The 25,501-nt window shown below is 40.3% G+C and overlaps 1 protein-coding gene across 2 annotated transcripts in view; it reads left to right on the forward strand.

Moving 5' to 3' along the window:
* Positions 1-25,501, forward strand: part of CEP85L (centrosomal protein 85L) — a 120,056-nt gene that overhangs the window by 80,178 nt on the left and 14,377 nt on the right. For both annotated transcript variants that reach the window (XM_082047524.1, XM_082047525.1), the window contains exons 4-8: positions 5,579-5,700; positions 20,528-20,645; positions 22,452-22,628; positions 24,894-25,046; positions 25,319-25,473. In XM_082047524.1, coding sequence (XP_081903650.1) covers positions 5,579-5,700; positions 20,528-20,645; positions 22,452-22,628; positions 24,894-25,046; positions 25,319-25,473 — 725 coding nt within the window. The remainder of the gene's footprint in view (positions 1-5,578; positions 5,701-20,527; positions 20,646-22,451; positions 22,629-24,893; positions 25,047-25,318; positions 25,474-25,501) is intronic.

Below are 25,501 nucleotides of genomic sequence, written 5' to 3' on the forward strand. Positions count from 1 at the left end.
TTTATGAGATGCTTTCTGTACTTTCCCCCTTTTTTTAGTTTGTTTGTGTGTTGCTTTTCTTTTGTTTGGTTTTGTCTCCTGATACTTTTAGCCCAGATAGTCAATTTTCATTCCGTCAAACTTGGACTCTCAGCCTAGGAAACAAAGCATTTGCTGGCTGATTTCTTGTCTCTTCAGCCTGTGTGGTATTTAGCTCTTTGCTCATAAATTGCTTTTTCTAAGCTTGTTAATCATTAGAGTTGCTCTTCTTTGAACATGTTCTACTATTTCAGTGACTTTCTGGTAGTATGATGCCCAGAACTGAACATATTCTTCCAGCTGGGTTTATGCCAGAGCTATTTAAAATCACTGTCTTACTCCTTCCCTCAACCCCATTCTCTGTGACCTGACGTATCATATATAGGCAATCCTGAGTTGCATTAAGCTGATTTTCAGGCAGGTTAAGTTGTGAACTCCTGTCAAAGTAATTCTTCTATTAGTTGCGGCTTCTCTTATATTACTTACTTTGCAGTAAGTAATTTCTATATAAAGAATATGTTTTTTTTTTTTCCAAGCCTTATTGATTTTTAAAATTTCTTCTTTTTTTTTCTTTTTTTTATTTAAATGTGCTGGATTTCACCACTTGCTGTTGGCCTTGCTAACCTCTCTACAATACATTTCTCACAATTTAATGATGTTTTAATTTTGATTTTATTTATGTGCTCTTCCTCTTTAAAAATTCCCCAAAGAACACCACATGTATCATGACTGGAATAAGGGTGCAAGGGCACAATTGGATGTTCTCTCCCCCGTGACTGCTGGAGATGTGTAAAACTATAGCAAAATGTGATACAGCCTAGGTGTTGCTGCCAAGAACTGTAGTGATTATATCCTGCTGAGCAGAAACACTCTCTCCCCTAAAAGGCAAAGATGGAGCAGAGTAAGTAGGTGGTGGTGAAATACAGACACCTCAAGTTAGGATTTCTTGAATCAGCCCTGTTTTTACCCATCTGGGAATCTGTTACAATGCTGCTTCGTGGCTGTTCTTTCTAGCGCACTTGAGCAAGGCACAGCCTCTTTCAATATAAATGATTACTTGCAGTGCTTTGAAGTGACTTAAAATTATGGCCTGATCCATGGTTGCAGCCTCCTCTCTTTTCCTGCATGGGAGCCACTAGCCTTGTTGTGTTTTTCTGGCAAGTAGATGGATGATCTTGTGGGATTGTCTGAATTTGAGGAGCTGTTGTGAGCCAAACCACTTGCCCTTATGTTAGGAAGAAATGTGTTTGGGGAGGAGGGGGTGGGTAAATTCTTCATTTCTTACCCAGGGTGGGGAACAGTTGCAGAGCTTGTTTGTGGCTGCTGCTCTGCCTTTACACATCTAATCCTTTTTCAGTCACAGAGGAGTGAAGAGCAAGAGGCATCTCTGATAATAGTTCATTTGGGCTTGCTTAGCTGCCACAGCCACCTCTTGTCTTTCCCTATCGCCCAGGGAGCTGGGAGGGCAAGTCCCCTGTCCCTGAACCACAGCCCCTGGGGACACTCCAATTTGTTTTCTCCACTGTCAGTCCAACCAAAGTAACTGTTTGTGCTCCTACTGACGTTGGTTGTACCAATTCTTTGCCTTGGATTAGCTGTGGATACAAGGATTTCTCCTGAGTAATGAATGACTGTAAAATGCAGCGAGAGAAAAATGAGACCTATAGAGGGGGTTTATGGTAGCACAGGGCAGTGCAAGCAGTTGTCCAGAAGGGATCGTTCACTTGGTGTAACTTTTGGTGCTCTGCTGTTAGTAATGGGCTATGAGGACTTTACAGTTGTAGTATAGACAGGGCTAAATTATTTAAACTGCAACTTTCAGAAAAGAAAAAAAATCATTAAAATCCATTGCTTTTTTGAGATTAGCTGTCATTGAAATGTTTTTTGGAGTCCACCTTTTCTTCACAATAGAGCATGTTACATGGAATGCCGTGCCGCTTTGTGTGTTGAGACACTGGAGGGCTTCTGGGAGAAACTACAAGCATGTTTGGAAAAGATAATTTTAATTAGCACAATTAAAAACACAGCTGTTATTGGCCTAAGTTATCCAAATGTTGTTACCCTCTAGTCCAGAGAAAAATTATTTTCCCACTGTTAAGAAACATGATGGTATCAGTCAGCAATGTGTGTTCCAGTAATAAATATTTGCATATGGGCTAGTACAGCAAAGGTTTTATATTTTATTTTTTTTCCCAGCAGCTAGCTGTGCCTCAGCAGTGACTTGAAGGCTTGCCAGGTCATGAAAGTCCAAGGCCAAGCCCTTGTCAAGAAACAAGCTAGTGAGGACCTTTGGACGCCAGTGCGCAAAGGATACAGTTTGAACTGAACAGATGTTTGGTCCAAGGCTGATATTTGGAAGAGGTGCCAGACGACAAAAATAGTTGTATTTTCTAGGGCAGATGGAAAAGAATGCTGCGTGTTTCAGGCTGGTGTTTTATTTTGTAGATGCGGAAGATTAAAGTTGAGGACTTGAAGTTGTGGATGCCTTTCTGTAGTTGAGTCCTAAAAACCACTATTTGGTTTGATGTCCTTAGGAGACAAAATGCTCGAATGTAGTGGACCACCTGTGTGTTGCCACACCATTCAAAGCAGCTAGAAAGCTGTTTGGAGTAGTCAACACCATGTGTTCATAAATGAGTGAAGTGTCTTGTTATTCTGGGCAGTGCTAAGAAGTATTTTTAGCTTTTTTTTTTCTTACTTGGCTGAAACACAATATCAGAAACAGAAATATTTGTTGTTGTTTTCGTCTGCTCAGAGTGGCAAATTGAGGCATACAGTTATAATACAAAATAATATTTTACTTGGTGTTATATATGTAAATACAGCAGCTCTATACTCCGCAAGATTAGATATATTCCAAAGCCAAGAAGCATCTTGGTCAGTCAGCTAAGGAGGCCTTATATATTACACTTTTTAAAAAACAAATCTAAACACTACTGTTAACATCTAATTGACAAAATATTACTCTGTTCTTAACTTTGCAAAACTTATTGCCTTGCTTTTTAGAAGCCTTAATGTTTGATTGACTTCTTGTATAGTCACTTATTGTACAAAGGTTGAAGGGTTTCTTTCTAATTTTAGTCCAAACGATGAAGTTTGGAAAGGTGCTGATTGAAGTAATGGACTTGCTTTGAATGATTTTGCTAGAGAAACCACTGGTGGCTTCCAAAATGTTTTCAGTTAGTATGAATTCACATTTAAATAGTTGTCTTTAATATCTTAATTTTTAGAGCTCAGTCTTAAAGAAAAAGTTCACCTTGCTCAATAATGAGTTGGTTTGGCTTTATAAAGCCATATATTACCTGTTTATCGTGTCAAACTCTTACAGGTTTTTTCTTTTGGGTACAAATGGAATTTCTGTCTTTGAATACTAAAGATCTAATCCCGACTATTTCTTTCTTTTTTTTTTTTTTTTTGACTGTAGTGTAATGGTATTGAGGAGGATCTAGAAAAGCATTCAGCAGCCTAGTGGGAGAAGTGAAGGAAAAAATTTCATGACACAAAGTACAGTGATAGTTCCTGATGTTGTCACTTTATACTGCATGACATGGCATGTGTGACTAAGAGAGTCTTCCAGTGAAATACTTTTGTGCTGGAGCCTGTTAATTCAGCCAGTCACATGGATAACTGTAATACAGAACAATATGTGACAATCCTAAGGTATTCTGTAAGCACCAAAGATGACTTTGAAGCTATCTGGTCTGGATTGACCCAGGCAAAATTAATTTTAGATTCATTGATTCTTACAGGCTCTGCACATGTATTACTTACAGGAAGAATCGTGGCTTGGTATCTTTCCTAAGTTTCATCAGAGTACTGCTCAAGCAAAAAAAAAAAAGGCCAAGGTGATATCACTAGTTTAGGGGTTTTTTTAATGCTAATATTGATCATTGTGTGTGAAAAATGAAGCAAGACAACTGTTAAATCGATTGCAAATGTTAAGAAATGGGTGGTAGATCTTAATCCAAGAAGCACTTAGCTTTGCCATTCCTTGCTTCCCAGCAGAGCGCGGTGCCATCTGTGACAGAACTTCCTTGAATGAGTGTAGATTTAATGGACTGACTTCCTAGAAATTGCAGATGTGCCATGTTTTATTCCCACAAATGTTTCAAACCTAGAATATACTTTAGTAAGCAGTTGTAGGAGGCACTTTGAGAAAATTTGAGAAAATTTTCAAATGTTTCCTGGTTTTTTTTATTGCCCATGGGGTGTTATTGTGAACGAACATAGGACAAGAAATATTAACCATAGTCATAAATCAGTGAACCATTTTAAGGTAAAATTTGATTTTTATATTACTTCACATTTTACTTTTTTCCTCAAAGAACACTGGTTATCCAGTATCCATTAAAGCCTGGATGGGAAAAAATACTTTTTCAGCTTACAGAAGAGAGCACAGCTGTCAGGAGTTGGTTCCTGACTTCAGCACATCATGGTATGGGGATTTAGGCAATGGAGTCTCTCCATTCAGTGTTAGAATTCAAAGTAAAGCAGTTGTTTACCTCATTTTAATTGTTGATGATATGTCTTGGTCTTAATACAGTTTGTTGTAATTTCAAATGAAATCTAAAACATTTTAGAGTGACACACGTAAAAATATCCTAAAATCTATTTAAACCTAGAAAAAAAATAGCCATATTTTCACTCTTTTCTTTCCTTCTACTCTTTTCCAAAGACATAAAAAGGCAACATAGCCCAGGATGCCTCCCAAATAATAAAAGGGAATTTTTTTTTTTTTCAGTGTTTTAAAAAACTGGTGGAAGACGATACCTCATGGCAGATGATGCTGAGATCCCTCAGTCTGATCACAAAAGTTATAACTTAAAACTTCCCTTATGTGAATTCCTGATACAAATATTTGTAATGTTTTTTCTATTCTGAGTATAAAAATGTCTTGATTAAACATCCCAGTTAGGTGTTTACTTTTCTTCCAAACTGTAATGTTGTTGGTTTTCATATTTAGTTCAACCATCATCCTCAGTTTGTTGTGAGACACAGCCTGGCTTTTGTGAAGATGAAAGGAAAGCCTGAAACATGTTTTTTGTGAAATGTATTATTGGAAACAGTTTGAATTTACCCAGAGTTATATTTCCATATTCTATCTTTTAAGTAGGCATAAATCTAGGGGAGTTTCTCTGAATGCTAAAGTTACAGGTGGGAGTCAATCAAGTGAAAAGAATGGTAACTGTTATCTGCAGTTATGAGCAGGTCCAAAGCTATTAAGCTATCTCATTTGTAGTGCTACGGGATTGCAGCAGGATATGAACATTTCGTCATGTTTGTCTTAATTCAATACTTAAATTCGAAATGAGCTTTTCATTTCAAACTGCTTTCAGAGCTATGAATTCTTTAGTAGAGAAATGGTAAAATAATTTCTAAATCACTGACACTTGTGACTCAAGTTTGTTTCAAGAAACTTCTTTATAAATAAAGCAAGCCTGAGTTAAACTGGAAAACTATGGTTAGGTTTCTGAAACAACAAACTACTAAATATCCTCCTAGATATTAAGGCATTTACCTTTACTGTTTTGGAGGCTAATTCTACAATTATTTTATGCAGGTTCCGACAGGAACATCTCGTCAAAGTTACCCAGCTACCAGCTATCAGGACTTCAGCAACTGGGAATCTCTAATGAAAATTAAAGAGGGGCTGCTAAGACAGAAAGAGATTGTGATCGATCGGTGAGTAGCCTGCTTCTGCTGCATTGATTAGGCTCGATGAGGTAAAAGCTATGATGTAGAACTTTCAGGAGAGCTGCTTACTCAGTGAAATTTTCAGATTCCAGTCCAGAAAATATTTATGCACAAATAATGGGAGCTAATCCTTGCTCGGAGAGAAGGCTGGTAGCTGGCTAAAAGTCTTCTACAGAGTTGGAAATTTATTTCAGGGTTTAATGACTCTGCAATGGAAAAGGGCGAGAGAGACCAACAGCCAGTTCTGCTGTCAGCTTCACCATCTTCACATCTTACCAGTCTGGGGGTGCTGTATCAGAGATCTTTCTGCTTGTACAGGTCTTGGAATGAAAGACAAAAAATGGTAAACTGCACTGATTTTCCACGACAAGTATAGTAATGCGATGTATTTGAAGCCAGTTGATCATGCTTTGAGAAATTTGCCTTTGCAGTAACATTCGGTGGTAAAATGCTATGCAAATGCTCATGAATATTTTTCAGATAATAAAATATTAAAACCAGGATCTACATGTCAGTAAATACATCACTTCTTATTAAAATTGCTATCAATCTGAAATGGGCCTTGGCAGCAACTCACTGCTGTGAAGTTTCTAGTATATCTGAAGTAATTACTGGAGTTCTTGTTGTTTGGATAAAATGAAGGCTTAATGAGGAAAATGTGCTTTTAATAAAGGGCTCAAGCTTAATGAAGCTCAAGCTAAATTATTAGATGTCATCGGGAGCTGCAGAGTTTGGATGTAGGACATTTAAGAAGGGCATTTTTATATTTGACCTAATTATCATTTGGCTTAGTCTTTGTTTTAATAATAAACTCTTGGCTCTTGGTTGAAAGAGGAGTGGTTGTTCTGATCTTGAAATAGTTGTGCCCTCTTATTGATAGTTTGCTCCACAGCGTGAGGAGAACGTGTAAAGCAGGTGTGTGTTGATAACAGTAATGTCAGGCATCCATTGTGAATGTTTTTATATTTCATCTAGCAGTTCCTTTCTTTTCATGGCTGGAGATAGACAACTCGGGCATTATTTACTTAGGGACCAGGAGAATCATGCTTGTGCAAGATCTGTTCCTTTCTCTGTTGCAAGAGAGCAAGGAATTGCAGTGGTTTAAGATGAAAATGTTTGTCCTCTAGCAATCTGGCCAGTACCTCTGCTGATACTGTGGTGGTTACAGAATCACAGAATGGCTGGGGTTGGAAAGGACCTCTGGAGATCATCTAGTCCAACCCACCTGCTAAAGCAGGTTCACCCAGAGCAGATCACACAGGAATGTGTCCAGGTGGGTCTTGAATGTCTCCAGAGAAGGAGACTCCACAAGCTCTCTGGGCAGCCTGTTCCAGTGCTCTGGCACCGTCAAAGTAAAGAAATCTCTCCTCATATTCAGATGGAACCTCCTGTGCTTCAGTCTGTGCCCGTTGCCCCTCATCCTGTCGTTGGGCACCACTGAGAAGAGTCTGGTCCCATCGTGTTGACATCTACCCTTGATATTTATAAACATTGATGAGATCCCCTCTCAGCCTTCTCTTCTCCAGGGTGAACAGACCCAGCTCTCAGTCTCTCCTCATAAGAAAGGTGCTCCAGTCCCCTAATCATCTTCGTAGCCCACTGCAGGACTTCCTCCAGTAATCCCTTGTCCTTCTTAAACTGGGGAGCCCAGAACTGGATGCAGTACTCCAGGTACAGCCTCACCAGCGCAGAGTAGAGAGGGAAGAGAACCTCCCTCGACCTGCTGGTGATGAAGGTCAGCATCAGCTTCCCCAGTTGGTGGCATGTGAAGGTGTGTTTACCTGCCCCTGCAGCTGACGGAGGAGTGTAAAGTTACAAACTGCAGCAGCCGAGGCACAGACACACCATCCCACTCGGCCAGCTCTGCTGTAGAGGTAGTGATCTCCCAAGGGAATAATCACTTAAAACTGAAATATTCTGAACTGTTGCTTAGATCTCCTCTGTCGGAGCCTTTTAATCAGCTGCTTAAAAGCTGTCTAAATTACAGATTTTTTTTCAGGCTTGCTATACCAGTAATGATGCTGCATAACCTGCGGCCCACCTCTCGGGGCCCAAGCTGTCAGCAGCATTTGTCAGCACATTGTCCACAATGGCTGGGGCTGTCTGCGGTGCCTCTGCTGAGCGTGTCATCCTTTGCGCTCGCCGTGGAGGCTTGTTATACAATGGCAACTAAAGAGGCAGTTCACATTATTCTTCTCACACTGGAAATATGTTTACAGTCAAGGGTGAAGTTTCTGAAGTGACTGTAATCTGCTTGCTTGCTGACATTACTTGATATTGTCCATGTTGAGGAAGAAAAGCTATTTCTTGATATCCAATGGCAGTGTGCTGGTTCCTTTTTTGTACAAGTCATACTTTTGTGCAGCTTAGTGAGAACAGTTCTTTCTGGATTTCTGACCAGAAGTCAGTTGATATGATTCCTTTTCATTCAACTGAAAAGGCAAAATATGCTTTGGAAGCTACTGAAAGGAAACAAAAGACCACTTAGTGATGTTACAGTCGTTTCCTTTACATAGACACTTTGTGTTACAGTTAAGAATGGTGTAAATTATAATAATGCAGTATAATAATACATCACAGAAAAGGCTTTTTTTTGAATGTTGAACCTCCATTTGGGCAAAATATTTGCCTTGAAAGGTATTTTTTTAAAATGAAATAAAATTATTTTAAGATAATAAAGCATGTCTATTTTAATTAGTGCAAAGTGATGGATATTTAGAAAGATTTTACAACAGGTTTGTTGTGGTTTTTTTTAAGAAGAGGTAGTCTTTTCTATGACAAAAATATTTTTGGTTTCACTCGTGGTGAAAATGATATATAGCTGCCTTCCAAAATCATAGAAATAGAATCCCATTATAAAGCCCTACTGTTATATTTCTTATTAGATAGGATATTAAGAAGGCTGATGTGTGAATAATATCATTCTTCAAGGCGCTTAGTAGAAATTTAATATTTTCCAGATTTAACACATGGGTACACAAGGCCTTGCACTGAGAGCTGAGATGTTGTTTGGGAGTAAACCAAAGTCTTCCAACTCCTGGTCTTAGTGAGCTTGCTTTAAACTTATTTTCAGAACTTGAATTTATTTGGGAATAGTGACCTAAAATAAAAATATAAAGTTTGCTAAAGTGTGGCTAATTAGGATTCAAGATGGTGGTAGTTAAATTACAGAATTGATGCTGAATTTACAAACTGATGACTGGAGGATGCCAGCAAGATTTGCTTAATTCTGCGGGGACAGAAGCTGGAGAGAGATGGGTTAACCTGCTGTCTGGAAGCTGGAGGAGCAGGAGAGCAGCTGGCATGGTGCTCCAGGCCCCACTGTTGACAGGTACAAGGAACAGCTGGATGAAAAGAATCACACCAAGAACACCCTTCTTGTGCCATTTTCACCTGCCTGTCTGTGAGCCGCCAGGTTGTTACCCAGGTTTTTTTTAAGTTCAAGCCCCCTTCTGTTGGGAATTGTACTGGGACCCTGCTAATCTGGGAGGTGCGGGAGGTTAATATGACTTGGCACCACACACCTTGTTCTGCATAGTGGCGCTTAAATCTGTTAAGTAGAAAATGTGCAGGGCTCTGTATAGGGCAGTATCGTTCAGCTGTTCTGCCTTAATCTTAGTAAAAAAGAGAGGAGGGGCAGGAGAAGGGAGAAAAACCTGTTGCTTGCTTTCTTTCTTTCCAGAGAATGGTAAAGAGGCAACCAAAATCCAGCCCTTCTGGATTAGATTATTAAACCTCCTTATTTTGTATTGGAAATCTAACAGTCTGGAATAGTTGGAAGCAGGTTTCAATAGTCACTAAAGTTATACAAGGAATATTGTTTTCAGTGTAAGTCATCATATTTAGATCCTGTGGTGTGTCCCTGGAAATTCAAAGCTGTGCATGGAATTTTTAAAAACCCAAACAGCCACTTGCATCTGTGAATAGATCAAGTGGTTTGATTTTTATTCCATACACTGTATTGAACAGCAGATTTAGTAATAGATGAGTTAAAATTTATTTGTAAGTCTGTTTGGCATCACAAGTGCATATTTTTAAGTATAAATGTACACAGCATAAATGAGTGGATTTAAAAGTGGTTTTGGTTAGCCTTTTAAAACTACTCCAGGAATCACTGCCAATTTAATGAATTATAGCTTGAAATTGTTTGTCTGCTCTTAAAAAAATGGTATGGAGACCATACTTTCGGGAATCAAAAATGTGGCATGAGGAAGGGAACCTTGCACATGTGTGTGCAGGTCGCCATGTCACTACTTAAAGGTGTGAGTCCTGTCTTCTCCACATAAAAGCTGTTGCTACAGGCTGTAAGGATTTAAGGATTTTTGTCTGCAAGAGGAAATCTGCTGCTGTAACATTTATTACTAGGATGTCTGTTGCTTACTGTAGAAAATAATTGGATTATATAATTTTCTTACTAGTCTGGCGGTTTAATGTGTAACACTACATTATATTTAGCACCAGAGGGAGCCAACAGTGTTTGTATTGGTTTAGAAAATTACAACATCACATTTCAATTATTTTGTGTTGCTCCTCTGTTCAGTACGTCAACAACACTGAAATTACAGTGTCTGGTACACTTGCAAATGCCTCTTGAGACTGGCCAACCACCGTGGATGTCTCCAGTGTGGTCCTGGCACTGTTTGTTTGGCAGGGACTGCATATAAGGGGTGTGTGAATAAATGCCAAATATCTGAACATATGACATCAGCTGCTGAGAGTAACACTGTGCATGCGATGTTCTTTTCCAGACAGCTTAAGGGCATTTGAACAGCTTTTTAAGGAAGAGTAGATACAGAAGTATAATTTTAGTGAATAGCTGTCGTTCCTCAAGGCATAAGAACATTCACATTCTTAAAACAAGTTGCTAAATCACTAGCTTTCCATCCGTAGCTGAATTGTGATGTTTTCATTCGGACAAGAGAATTAGACTTTCTTTGCCTTGTGTCAAGTTGTCCTGACTCCAGCAGGTGACATCAAAACTGTATGGGCTCTGATAGCATTTATGTTACTGCTGGTGGAAAGCTTTTATTCTCTTGAGATGGTCTGTTAAGATCGGTAGCATTAGCATATCCACTTGAGTGATAATTTGATGTCATTTTTGAGGAAGCTTTGAAGTTTTTTGCCACCCATGGTCTGAACACATGCATGTGTAACTGGGGGTTCTGTGTAGGGAGTACGTCTGTGAGGAACCTCCTCAGAGTGTCTTGCAGTGTAAAATACTCTTTGCTTGCAATAATAGCTCGAAAAAGGTGCATTTATTTTCTGGTATCAGCAGTCACCCAGGTAACTTGTGGTTGAAGCTTTTGTATCTTGGGCTGGTAAACTTCCAGGAAGATTTTGATGGGGAGTAATTATTTTAGCAGTTGTAAAAGCTCACCTTTTCAGAGGTAAATACTAGTAACATCAATGAAATGGAATTTGTTAGCATTAGTTTTCACGTAATAGCCTATATCTTGGCATTAGTGACAGAGTGTAGGTCTAGAAAGGACTTATCTAACCTTTCTTCCAGGCCCTAGGGAAGACAAGCTGTAGTGGTGTCACTCCTGATAGATGTCTGTGCTGTTGTTATCTGCAATAGTAGATGTTCTGCAGTCTTGCTGCGTTGGATAGTTTGGTGATTAATTAGCTGAAACATGTGGAAACTTTTCCTAATATGACTTAGTCTTTCCTTCTAGGTCACGTTTTCTAGACCTCTGGTAGCTTTTGTTATTCCTGAAGATCTCTCCAGCTGATGAGTACCTTTCCCCTGAAGTGTCCAAATGGGCCGGTCGAGGCCTCCCTGCAGCTGAGCGCTCATCTGCCTCACAGGCCATGCTGGCGTAGTGTTTCCCTTTTGCTGTACAACATGGTGTGCTTTCGGTCAGCTGCAATCCCAAATCCTTTTCTATGGAACTGGTGCCAAGCCATTTTCTGTCCTGTATATTCAAGTGTCTTTAGGAAGTTCTAGTATTTGGCAGAGCTGAGAACAGCAGGGGAGGTGCAAGGCTTGCTCTTTATTCGTCTTGTCAGGAGACTGCAGAACTTGAAAAGCTCACCCCATGGGAGGAAGGGTGCAGTCCTCTGAGCAGTTGTGTCTGTGTCCCACTCGTGCTGCACACCCCCCTGACTAAGCAGCCCGGAGCATTTGGGAGAGTGCAGTTGCTGACTGTGTTCCTGCCTGCCTTGCTTCAGCACTAGCTTACCTCCTGTGGGCCAGGCTTTCATGTCCAATTCCTGTGCAAGCCTGAAAAGTCACTTAAAAAATAACAGTCCCTCCAGAACAGAGATCAACTCTGGACTCCCAGTGGCAGTGTTCCCATCTTCTCTTCAAGAGAAGTTCTCCTGTGACTGGTAGGAAGGTAGTATTCACTTTGAACTGCAGGCTCTTAATTTCACCCAACCCCCAGACGTTATTGCATAGGAAATTTGAGATCATTTTTTCTCATGAGCTTTGCTGATGTTGGAGTTTTTTGGCATTGTCTTCCAAATTGCAGAAAATGTATTCACATTGTTTACTACTGATCTCTTTCCCTATCAGTACTCTGCACGTTTGCACTTCTGGTCCCAAGGGATCATGCCTTTAAAACAAAGGGATATAAAAATTGGTATCCAACTTCTTAAGCAACAAAACAAAGCAGCATACCTCCAACTGTGGAGTGGAATAAATTATATCCATAATACAGAAGGATCCATATTATATTTTACTTTGCATCCTGATTCTGAGGAATCTGCTCAGGCATTTTCACCTAAAACAAGTCTTTCTGGTTAACTGATGATTTTTGAAGGTAAGCATCAATTGTTATTTTATTTTTTATGAAGTTACTAGTGTCCCTTCTGTGGGGGAAGAAGCTCTCTCCTAAAGTCCCTGAAGTGTTTGAAGATACTGGACCTTTATCTTGATTTGTAGTGCAGGACTTAGATTTACACTAATTGAAGGCTCTTAAAAGTTGAGGGCAAGAAGTGCTTCTCTGGCAGATGTGGGTTTCTAAATGCTCTTTCATGTTAGAATAAGTGAGGGTAAGATGGGTTTATAGAGAACAGATGAGTTGGTCCCAGGTTGAAGAAAATGTGGTTTATTTCCAGACAAATGCATATATGAGTGTCTGTGCTGTGTAAGCATGTGTCCACAGATCGCTTGTCCTGTGTGAATATGAGAAAATGGTGTGCATGTCAGTTATCTCATATTGATGGTTTTGAGACATACACAGAAGCAATTTGTATATTAAGCAGCTTATTTATTATTAATGCTGGTCTCTGAAGACAGTCCAGGTTCATGCATGTTCAGCTGAGTGCTATTCTCTCCTATTCATATCCTTTGTGCTGACTGGAGCTTTCAAAGGGGATTGTTTGAGCTAACGGACAGAACTACAAATGAATCAAAATCAGTATCTGTGTCCCTCCTCCCCTGCCAATTGATACTTCACTTTTACAGCTTTAACTTTCTTTTTGCTCATTTGAATGGATCCAGTTAGCATCAAGTGGCAGCAGTAGTCTTCCTCTGGATTCTAGCCAGCTTTGTAAGTAGAATCACAGTCACCCTGGATGGAGGGAGCTTGGCTGCCATTTCATGGGCCACAGTAGGTTGTCTTCCCCGTGTTTGTCTGCAGAGAACAGTGACGCAGGGAAGATGCACCACCAGAAGCAGCACCTTACTGTGTGTGGGCAGAGAGACTGCAAATTTAGTAGACCCATAATTGAAACACAGACGTGAAAACTTTTTTGGTCATTCCTTAGCCCACATTTCTAAGTTCAGTCTTTAAATACAAGTGTCCCAGTGTGGTGATGCTCTTACCACTGGCCTGCTGTCCTCCCTTCTCAGATTTGCGGAAGAGCACTGACTCTCTTGCTGGCACAGCAATGCCAGGGCGGGCACGGTTTGGGGGGTCCCTGTTCCAGCTGGGGCAGCTTGGCTGAGCAGTACCCATGGTGTGCAGGAGAGGGGATGGAGAGCCCCAGCTGTGCTGCCTGGACTCTTGCCTCTCCTCCTCACCAGCCCTCCTTAGTCAGTCCCTCACCTTCAGTATTATCCTAGGGCCCCAGCTCCCACAGTTTTGCTCAGGGCCAGCATTGTTCAAGTTACAAGGTGGCTGTTCCTGTTTTTAACCCCACAGCTCCTTCAACCCCAGTAACTTCTCACTCTGCTCCCTCCTTTCCAGTCCCATGAGGGCCAGGGGTTCCTGGGGAGCGTGAGTTGGTGGTCAGGGGGCCATGACCCAGTGAGGGGCTGACCACTGATGTCCCAGGGCACAGCAGGAACACCAGCAGCCTGTCCCCAAACAGATGGGACAGCACAATGTTTAGTGCATTTTCTTCTTGTCATCTCCATATACTGACTGAAAGTGAGCTGCTTGTTTACAGACCTGGCATTAGGTGAGCTACAAACAGTTACTTGATGTTAGGGCACGCTAATTGTTATGCTAGAAGAGAAGAGAGTAGCTGGTGGGCTGTTTTGCCATTTGCAAGGGCTTTAAAAGACTGTTTATTTTCCTTAGGTGCATAACTGGTTAAAAGTATGCTGGGACTTACTTTTGCCCTCCATCCCCTCAGCATGAGGAAGGTGGAAGTTTGAGATATTTAGTGAACCACCTTTTGCAAATGCTTGCTGCTCAGAATTGACTTTCTGCCCAAACATAGCAACATTCAGGATCAATGCCTTTTGCTTTCTTCTGCTGCAAAGGACATTGGTAGAGACCTGCCAGAACCATGCTGGCATATGTCACCTCATTGGTTTCAGTCCTTCAAGTGTGGGCTTTTAGCTTCCTGATAATTGACATGCTTCAGTTTGATTTAAATTGTTGGGCTCACCACAGAGATGACTGTGTGGGAGTGGAGGTATCTATGGCAGGCAGGAAGCTAAGGTAAGGAGAACTACTCTCCTTAAATGCCATGAAAATAGCTTTACAGAATCAACATCTTAGGTAACCTAGACTCTAGTGCCAGTGGTTTGTGTAGAAAAAAGCTGGTAATTCTGGAAAAGTGAGAAAATTCTGTGATCTGCCATGATGCATTTGTAACTTTTCCTTCCATGTAATATGTCATGGATCTGCAGTAGTGAAACATGACTGAAGCCTTGAAATATTGTTTACAAAAATCAAGAACACGCAGTGAAATAAAGAGAACAAAAGATGCGTGCATTTTACAAGACCTGGAAGTAAGCCAGAGTCATTACTTTGTGAAAATAGTGGAGTTTTCCATAAATAATCTAGCTAGCATGTGAATAACTGACATGTGGGAATTGGGACAGAAGCGGTGGTTATGGGGGACAGCAGAACACATAGCCACCACTTAAGTCATGTATGTTCACAGTATCACAGTATGTTTGGGATTGGAAGGGACCTCAAAAGATCATCTAGTCCAATCCCCCTGCTGGAGCAGGAACGCCTAGGTGAGGTCGCACAGGAACATGTCCAGGCGGGTTTTGAATGTCTCCAGAGAAGGAGACTCCACAACTTCCCTGGGCAGCCTGTTCCAGTGCTCTGTCACCCTCACTGAGAACAAGTTTTTTCTCAAATTTAAGTGGAACCTCTTGTGTTCCAGCTTGATCCCATTACCCCTTGTCCTATCATTGTTTGCCACTGAGAAGAGCCTGGCTCCATCCTCATGGCACTCACCCTTTATATATTTATAAACATTAATAAGGTCACCTCTCATCTCCTCTTCTCCAAACTAAAGAGACCCAGCTCCCTCAGCCTTTCTTCATAAGGGAGGTGCTCCACTCCCTTAATCATCTTTGTTGCCCTACGCTGGACCCTCTCCAGCAGTTCCCTGTCCTTCTTGAACTGAGGGGCCCAGAACTGGACACAATATTCCACGTGGGGTCTCAGCAGGGTGGAGTAGAGGGGAAGGAGAACCTCTCTCGATCTACTAACCACCCCCCCTTGTAATACACCCCAGGATGCCATTGGCCTTCCTGGCCACAAGGGCACAGTGCTGGCTCATGGTCATCCTGTTGTCCACCAGGACCCCCAGGTCCCTTTCCCCTACACTGCTCTCTAATATGTAATTTCCCAACCTATACTGGAACCTGGGTTTGTTCCTGCCCAGATGCAGGACTCTACACTTTCCCTTGTTAAATTTCATTAGGTTATTCCCTGCCCAACTCTCCAGCCTGTCCAGGTCCCTCTGGATGGCAGCACAGCCTTCTGGCATGTCAGCCACTCCTCCCAGCTTAGTGTCATCAGCAAACTTGCTGATAGTACACACTATTCCCTCGTCTTAATCGTTAATGAATATATTTAATAATATTGGCCCCAGTACTGACCCCTGAGGCACTCCACTAGATACTGGCCTCCAACTAGAACCTGTCACTTCAGCTAAGTTCTCTCGGAAAGAATGCACCTGGGAGCAGCTCAGGGAGGATTCCATCTCAGGGTATTTATAAATTGTGGCTGGAGGTTCCAAAAATTGGGTGAAAAGGCATAGTCCAGGGTATCAGTGAGATTTTTAGAATAAAAGTAATAATGACAGTAATGGTAGTGAAACTATCAACAAGTAGGGTTGCTTTTGAGGGAAAAAAAAAAAAAAAAGCAAGCCTTAAAATCATTGTATCTGAAGAAAAGTACTTGACAATGCCTTCAGTGTCTTCATTGCAGAACTGTTCTGTGGGTAACTGCAATGGTCTTCTGTGTACCAAAATCTTCTCCTAGGTCAAAAGGAGTTTCAGGGGTTTTTTTTGTCTGTTTGCTTCTGCACTGCCACCCCTCATTCCTGGAGACAATATTACACTCTGAGGGACAGCTGGAAAGATTTATGCCATAACTTTTTGTGAAAACAATGTTATTAGTGTAATGTTTGTATTAGTGGATTGGATAGAAGAGTTCAAGTTTATACATCTTTTAATGACATTCTTCTGAAGCATCAATTTAAATAAGGAATACTTTTAAATGTCCCTCCCAAGAGGATGTTTTTCATTCTTCCTGCCATTTGTGACTTTTTTTAACAAAGTTTTCTCCCATATGAGTCTTTTTGGTTGATTGATGGCTTGAGAGAAGGGTATTGCCCCCTTTTCTTTTCTCCTGAAGTCTGAGTGTAAGGTAGGGGACATGTCAAGACAACATATGAAGATAACTTTATGGAGTATTTTCTCTTTAGACAAAGGAGCTGAATGAAACTATGTGAGAACTCCTGTGACGTTCATGTAATACGCCAATAACCCTTTGCCATCAACATAGAACTAACACCCACTCATGGAAAAAAACAAAACAAACCAGGGAATTTTTGAAGGAAAGTCGTTTCCATGGCGCTTAGGTACAGAATTTTCTTTGAACCTGGTTGTGTGAGCAGTGGTCTGGTTTCTGTAAACGTGAGTCTCAAGGGTGGGCTCCTGTCAGATTCCCACATGCCTTGAGCTCAGACCACAGCCCGCAACCACTGGTATGCAGATGGCTTCTGGAATCACAAAAGGTTGAAGAGCTCCATCTCTGAAGACCTCAGTCCTGTGTAAGACTGAGTGATTAGAACTTCCTGCATTGAAAGTTACAGGAAAAGGAGTAAGTCAGATTGGTGCAGTGCAGCTGCGTAGCTATAGCATCTGTGGCCAAAAAAAAAATCATCTTTTTTTAAAACATCTCAAACCCTTGGGAAGAGTTGAGTGTGTTAGCAGCTGATCAGAGAAAGGGAAGAGTAGAGTTTGCCAGCATTGGTCTCAACAGCTGCAGAGTTTCAGTCTTCTCTAGTCTGGCCCTCCACGAACACAGAGGATTCGCATGAGTTTATAAATGTTAGAGCTGGTACAGGGTGACAGAAGTGTTGCTGCCTAGAAGGTAAAATCCCTCAGTTTCAGAATTATTTATGTCTGGTTTGGGCCTACCCAGAGAGGCAGTTGCCCTGTATCTGAGCAGAATTTTGGATACCTTAATGCTGAAGGTTGTTTTGTTGTTGGTTTTTGGTTTGGTGTGCTTTGTTTTTGTTTGTTTTTGAAAGTGCTGGAATGATTGATCGGTAATAGGGAGGCTTCTGGGGACAGTGTTCCCACTGCAATACGTGAGCTGTGTTTCTGAGAGCATTTGAACTTCTCTACACTCCCGTTATTTAAAGTTCACAGCCTGTGGTTATGCAGAGGATTAATAGTAACAGCTGTGGGCTAACAGGATTAAAACTGTCTTAGCATATGAGAACATCAGTGATAAAATGCATCTGGTATGAAGTCTAGGATTGTATGTAAATAGTAAATATGTTTCTATGGTGCTTATCTTCTATTCTGCTTGTGACTGCTGGGCTGTTTACAGAATTTTTGTTTCTGGGTGTCGTGAGGTTAATGATATTTTCAGAGAGGCGGTTATGTGAAGAAGTCGTGGGATCTACACAGCCTTAAAACATTTGTATGGTGTGTTTTGTTGGCAAGGTTTTATAACGGGGGAGAGTTTCATGCTTTGCAGAGTGAAAAGAAACAAGCTAGTTACGCTCTATGCTAGTGCAGCTCTGCTTCATCACGGATTAATCTGTCTCACCTTTTTCCTGCAGGGATTTGGTAAGGTAGGGAAAGGATTATGAAAGGAAATATGGTAATGTAGCTCAAACTATATTAGAAGTTCAAAAATATTTTAAAACATTTACTCCAGGCTGTAATGTTTAGTTCAGGCTATTGAAATCCTGCCTGTGAAGGAAGGTGCTGCTAAGTTCCAGTCAGCCACAAACAGAAAATCACTTAGTGCCGTCAAGGGATAAGTGACAAATGGATAAATAATTTCAAAACACATGGGGCAAAAATATTTTAATAGATCTGTCTAGTAAGTAATAAGGTCATAAAAAATGAAAAATTACTTCTGTTTGTAGGTTAAGACAACTCACAGTAAATTATTTTGGTATCTGTGACCAAGCATGCACAGAAGTCATCAAGGTTTTCTATTTTCTCATATGGTTATACAAACTCTTGGGCTCATATAAGGTCTGTTACAAGTTAAGAGCAGATTCTTTTAACTGATCTTAAATCCACTTCTTCCAAAATAAGTGTGAAGCTTTTTGTTTGTAGTGTTATCATACAGACACCAACCAGAAGTGTCCAAAGTCTGTCAGTGTTACGTACTACTTTTCTATTTGTAGAAGCTTGTTCCATGTAGATAGTAGAATGGAAGAGGGAAGCCTCAAAATCACCTGTGGTGATATGGAATATTTTAAGGCTTGCGATGGAATCATGTAAATACATTTGGTTGCTCTGTTTTTATGAATTGCATTGAATGAATTGTTCTAAGGTACTACCAAATTGCAACTTGTTTATGCTGTTTTTCCATTCATTATTTTTCTTTCTAGATAAAAAATGTGGAAACATAAAAAAGATATTCTGTAGGCATGCACCTTGTCTTCTGTAATGTGTATAGCTTAAAAGTTTAACTCGTAATGTATTCATTATTTTTGAAATACTTGAATTCCTCTTGTAAACCAGATAATTGGGACACAGTTGGCTGATGACTAGCTAGGACAATGTATGTGATACTCCTTTTAATTGGGTTTTTGCATCTTATTTTTCCTCTTAAAATTTACAGTTGACATATTTTCAACTAATGCATCTTTTGTGTTAGTTTATAGGGTGTATAATGCATATTTTGTACACTTACAGTAAAATTTCCAAGATGCTCTTCTTAAATATGACCCTCTCCAAATTTTAAAAAATCAAACCCACTCATCTATTTTTCTGTACTTTTAGAGGATTTGCTTTTCCACTGTGTGCACTGGCAGGTCTTCTCCCTTGGAAGTTAACCTGCATTTGCCATTTATCTTCTCTTAAGATTAGCTTTAGTCATCTCAGTTCAGCAGCATCATTTCCAGAAAAGCTGATCATACTGGATGCTTAGAGGTGAAGCTTTGAGAAACAATTTCGTGCTTGCATGCAAATATGTCCTGGTATTAAAAAAAAAAAAAAGAGTAAAAAGGGAAAATAAAAGGAGTGCACAAAATTGCTTTTAAGCTTACTGAGCAGGTTGCTGTGTGTGTTTCTGGTGAGTGCTGAACGTGCCATTCTGGGGTCTGTTTTTGAGGTGCCCATCACTCCCTGGAGAGCACAGCGCATCTCGCGGGCTCTAACATAGGCTGGGGCCCAGACCTGTCTTCTGTTTGCCCTGCTGCTGTGCGGGTTCAAATGCAGTCATGATTTAAATAGTGATAGAATTAAATAGTGATATAATAGTGATACTGTTTCTGCTGCACACTGGCCAAGCCATTGGTGTAAGAGGTTAATTCTGGCTTAGTATGCAGTGAGGTATTTGTTCTAGGGGTAGAGAACATCTTACGTAAAGCAGTTGAGGAGAAGGTCTTAAGGAAAGCAAAAGGAAAGACCTTGCAGGAAAGCCGTGCTATCTTACATAATGACTTTTTCTTCTTAAGTTCTTTCTGCTCCCCTTGATTTGTAAATCTCCTCAACCTGTGTCAAAAGTCAGTTTTGGCAAAAAGAGAGGGGCTGAGCAGAAATCCAAGTAAAGATGTCAGTTTTGCTTGTTTTCATTCTGCTTTCTGTGTGCTTTTTCCTTCCTATACTTCTGGCCCTGGGAGTGAATGACAACAGAAGCGTTTCTCAACCCCCTCCAAATTGATATAGTTTTACAGTCATATTTCCACAAGTTTTGTTTATTGTTGCCAGTTGAGCAGAGATCCTTTGGGATATGCTTAAGTTGAAGTTATTATACGTGGCAACTGTGGTTTAATAGTTCATATCCTGATGAGACTCCAGTTCCAGTGGTAAACGAGACTAGTTGCAGTTTGGCTGCTGTGGGGAAAAAGTCCACAGCTAATGTAGATCCAGGGTAGTCTAACAGCATTGTTACAGTCTTCTTGTTTTAAATTCTATGTTTTTTTAATCTCTGTGCCATTCTCTTTCCTTTCTAATAAAATCTGTGTATTACAGGCAAAAGCAGCAAATTAATAATTTACATCAGAGAATAAGGGAGAATGAATTACGAGCTCAACACGCAAGACTGAGCCATCTTGCAAACTGCGAAGAACCTTATGTGACTAATTTGCAGGTAGGATGGATATTTTACTTTTAGCAAAGCTTTCTGTTGCCTAGTGACTGACACCTGAAGGCACGTTCAGAATTTACTACAGGCTAAAATGTAGAGCTTTTGTGATTATTGATGGTTGTGTATTTGTATAGCTGTGAATTGCATGGAGGAGAATACCCTCAAAGTGTTGTAGTTTACTTTACATTTGCAGAAATTTAAGTTACATTAACATTAGGTACATACTTGTTTTGAAATCTGATAAATATGGAGTAAGAATAAGGGATTGTGGCACTGTAAGAACAAAGGTTTAACAGCCTGACTGTAGCACAGTTATACAGGGAGGTATTAGGAGATAAAGTAGTTTTGCTAAGAGTATCTGAAAGCAACTTGATGGAAGGTTTTCTGAAGAGAAGAAGGTGCTATCCAAATGGGTGGTTAGATTGTATTGATAAATAGATGAAAGAGGTGTGTGAAGACAGACTGGTGGAATACTTTTGCAAAACACATATCCAAAAGGCAATGCAGAAAGAGAATATTAAAGGCAGATTTGCAGAGAAATAGCTTTTCTGTCCCTCTTTTATTACTTTATCTTCTGTCACTAACACTGGACCAGGATGTCAGCTGGTGTACTACAGCATGACATTAATTATGTCCTTAGAATAACACAGCTGTGCATCAGGTGACAATCTGGTTTGTGTGAGACAGGAGAGAAATTAAAGTAGAGCCTTGAAGTTACATACTCAAAAACTTCTTCAGACATCTAGGAATGTGGGTTTTGCTGCTTCCAGAAGTTCTTTTGTGAAATACTTCAAAATTCTGTCCAGATTAAGAGTAAAAAAAAAAAAAATAGTGCAGATACTGAATTTTTAGTGTGCATATCTTAGTGTACCCCAACACGCTTTAAATAAAGCAGCAGGTGCATTCATCTTTCATAATTTAAAGAGTTAAGAAAGCTTATAATATGTTGGAATTTCTGCTTGAATTGTGTGCCTTCTACAAGATTCACTTGCAAATGCAAATCTCATGTAATGGAGGTTTTAATCTCTTAATGCTTTGCTGAAGGAATGTTGCTAGTTAAAAATACTGCCTGTGTAATTTCTTTAAAGATACCAGTTGATGTTGTTAAAAGAATGTTGAAACTGAAAGCCTAATAGGGTGCATCTCCTTTTTCATCCCAAGTGCAGCTAATTTCCATTTTGTGCTTTTCTGTCTGTGGGCAGTGGAGGTAGAAGAGTAATATTGAATTGCATGAAATGAAAGGGGAGACGGATTTTGGTGTACAGGCCAGAAGGTAGGAGGCCTGCCTTCTGGTTGTAGCTGTATTCTTAGGCTTGTCCCTCCACCCTTCTGCACCTTAGGTGTGACAACTCTGAGGTTTGAGTAGTACTAATGTTCTGCTTTGGAAGGAACTTGAGACTGGAGCATCTCTTACTTAATATAGCCATAGCCATTTAATAGAGTGCTTTTCTTCTTAGAGGATGGTATGATAATGCAATGTCAGTGATTTCTTTTGAAAACACTTTTTGTTTGGATTTTCAGGTGTTTCCTTTGGAAGAAAGGTCACACCTTTTCCATTAATCTCAGGGGAAAGTGGCCCACAATGTTCATTAGCTTGTGTTGTGAATGCAAAGGTGTCCGGCTTCTTTACTTTTTTTGCTCCAGATTCCTGAAATACATGCTATTACTCTGTATTTTAGTGTTTGAAAAGCCAAACCCCACCCTTCCTGACAGCGGAAGATGATGCAGGACTTTTTTCTGCTGTGCTGCCTAAGCATATAGTGGTATGTGTGTGTTCATTTGTATGATTATTTTATTTCTTTTTTTAAGCAAGCACAGTATGAGAGCACATCACTGCAACCTCACGTTTCAGAAAGATCAACATCCCACCTTGAGGAGCTTGAGCGAAAGATCGCAGCAGCTGAAAATAAGGAATTACAACTCAGTGAATTCGTAAAACAAATTTCAAACAAATCTAGTGAGGAGAAAAAGAAGATGGAGGAGAAAGTAAGTGTCTTTCATGTTCCAGATTTCCTTTTGACATTTTTACAGCAGGATATGTTTTATTTGCTAGAAAGAATCTTAGTATGTGGGTTGCTGAGCTGTTCTCAAAAGGTAACTAAAGTGTCTGTGATAGAAAAATCGATAGTTAGTGATTGTAGGTGTTGGCAATGGATAAATCTGAACTTGTAGTTAATGCATGCTAAAAGGTTATCGGTTAAACATGCCTTGAAGAAAAGCTGCTAAGCTCTGAGAATTCACATAGCTTAAAGTGTGTATTATTACAGTAAATAAAGTATTATTTAAAACCACAGAGTATGAAAATTAAATTTCTATTTTTAGCATGGCCTGTAAGTGCAGGCCTCATATTTTGAGATGCACTTAGAGCTTGTATGTGCCTACTAAGCAGGAGTGATTCTCTTGTAGCTTTGCTGGGATGTGCAGAGTAGACTTTAGTCTGAGACAAGGGGCTTAGAGGGCTGTGTTCTGGGCAGGGCTTTCTTGACAAGGTGTTTCTTTGGTGGCCGAAATAATACCCAGAATTAGTTTAGAATGTTCTGACAGCCTTCCTTCATTGCAGGCAGGAATGTGCCATTGGCCAAGCGTCTCTTAATTAATGTTTGGGGATACATTGTCACTGATACCCTCTTTGGCCTTACTACAGGACTTAGATTTATGTTAATGCAGGTTCCAGAGGTAGGAACAGTATGATACAGTGAAGTGGTATGTGGGAGGACAAAGAAGAAAGCATAACTCATCTTGATTTCTGCCTTGCCAATTCCTGTGACTCCTTCAGTATGCTTTTCACTAAGGATAGCATTCAGGAGGGGCAGAAACTGGATGCAGCTGCTTCTTCCTGCCTCAGCTCTTACTCCGTGTGTAGGCTCTGCTGCAGCCTGATTCACCCCTTAACACCCTTCCATTCTGTTTGCTGAACAAAAGGCTCTCAAGGAGAGAAAGGGCAGGGAGGGGGAGCATGTGCTTTGGTAATAAAATCAGTGCTGTTCTGTTTGAGGGAACACCGCGGAGGGAGGAAGGAGCTGTGCAGCATTCCCGGTGGGGAATTCTCTGCTGTGCTCACCTGGAGAGCAGCCCAGACCCAAAGGCTTGGTGTCCCAGGTCAGCGACCGATGTTAGGGGACAAAAACATAATTTCTGTACTGATGAGAGGGATTGTTGCCAATAGCTGTGCTAGGGTTATTTCTGAGCGAATGTCTGACTTTGTGGAGAAGGTAAGTTTTTTCATCCCAAAACCAGATTTGGCCAGGGAGTGGGGAAAATGGTGTTAACATTGAGGTGAGAAAGAATGCCAGCCTTTTGGCAGTCCTTGATTTTGTGGCCCATATATAAGGCCATCTCTGGAAGAAACTTTCCAGAGTTTATTTACTTAAAATTTTCAGTAGGCTCTGTTACTGTTGCATTGACAGTGTCACACATTTATTTCTCAGTGAGATGGGTGTCTGTAGCACCAAAATAAAAGTATGTTTTGCATTTACTGTAGTTGACAAGTGTTTGTGGATTACTACAACTTGGTTCTGGCAATAGAGATACTGGTTTTTATTAACTTGGACTATGACTGGAACATACTCTTTTTTTCCTGCCTTCCTTTCCCCTTTTTTCACCTAGGCAATAAAGCAAAGTATAATAAGTACCAGGAGTGCAAGCAAAAACAAAAGTGTAGTAAAAAAACCCCAAACAAACAACAACAACAACAAAAAAACACTCAAAAAAAACCCCCACCACAAACTTTTCCAGACTGATGGGACAATTAAGAAATTAACCCAAGAAGAGCTGGAGCCAAAAATCTGACTTTCATAGTCTTGCAATTACATCAGAGGTCATCAGAATTGAATAGTGGCTTTCTTAAAGCATCTTTTCTACAGGCATCTTAAGTCCCTGTGTTTTAAGTTGTTTTCCAGACCAGAGGAAGAAGAAGAAGAAGAACTAAAATATTTCCTTATCACTTGTTGCATGTGAACTTCCCTACTGGTGAAAAAATAAAGAATATTTAAACTATTGAATTGTAATGTTTTTATATCACAAGGTACATGGAGTGTTCTGGGCAGAGGTGAAGGAACTGTGCTTTGAAGTCATGTGTGGGTCAGTGACTTAATGCTGCTGGGATTAATCATTCTTTGGTTTTGTTTTCTGCAATAACCAACCATTTCATGCAGCTGAGAGTACAATTCTTGAAGGCCGATCAGCATCTGCTTCTAAAGCAGGTCTATTTTTCACTGTAATAGTAAAACATTTACTCTTGCTTTCTTCTAGCTTAAAACTAGAGACCGATTTATTAATAGCCTGAAAAAGAAATACCAGAAAGAGTCTGAGCAAAACAAAGAAAAACAAAGACGAATTGAAACCTTAGAAAAATATCTGGCTGACCTACCAACGCTGGATGATATAGAAGGGCAGACTAAACAGGTAAGGTAAAGGGAGTTTGGTTTACATTTTAAAAATACAAGTAAACTACCTAATATCTGTTGTCAGATCTTATTGTTTCAACACATATTTTTCCCCATCTGTTTAGGAAGAGAAGTATTTCAATGTTTTAGAAAGCACTGTAGCTATTAGGGATTCTCATACTCAGATAAGTGAAATGGGACCAAGATTAGACAGAAGGTAACTGCAAGGCTGTGGCCTGCTGCAAGACCTGCTAATGTGACATCGTGTCTAACTAATGTAACCTGTGTTAGCTGCAAATTCTAGAAGAGAAGAATAAGGAACTTCAAGAAACTATGACTGAGTTGGAAAAGAAGCTCGCAGAGGCCCGATCGCAGTGCAGAGAGAGAGAATTGCAACTGGTGTGTCAGAAGAAAAAAGAAAAAGAGCTGGTCACAACAGTACAGAGGTACGAACAGCTGCTTGGGCTGTGCTCT

The sequence above is a fragment of the Streptopelia decaocto genome (assembly GCF_964273445.1).
Source record: "Streptopelia decaocto genome assembly, chromosome: 3".
NCBI classification, from domain to species: Eukaryota; Metazoa; Chordata; class Aves; order Columbiformes; family Columbidae; genus Streptopelia; species Streptopelia decaocto.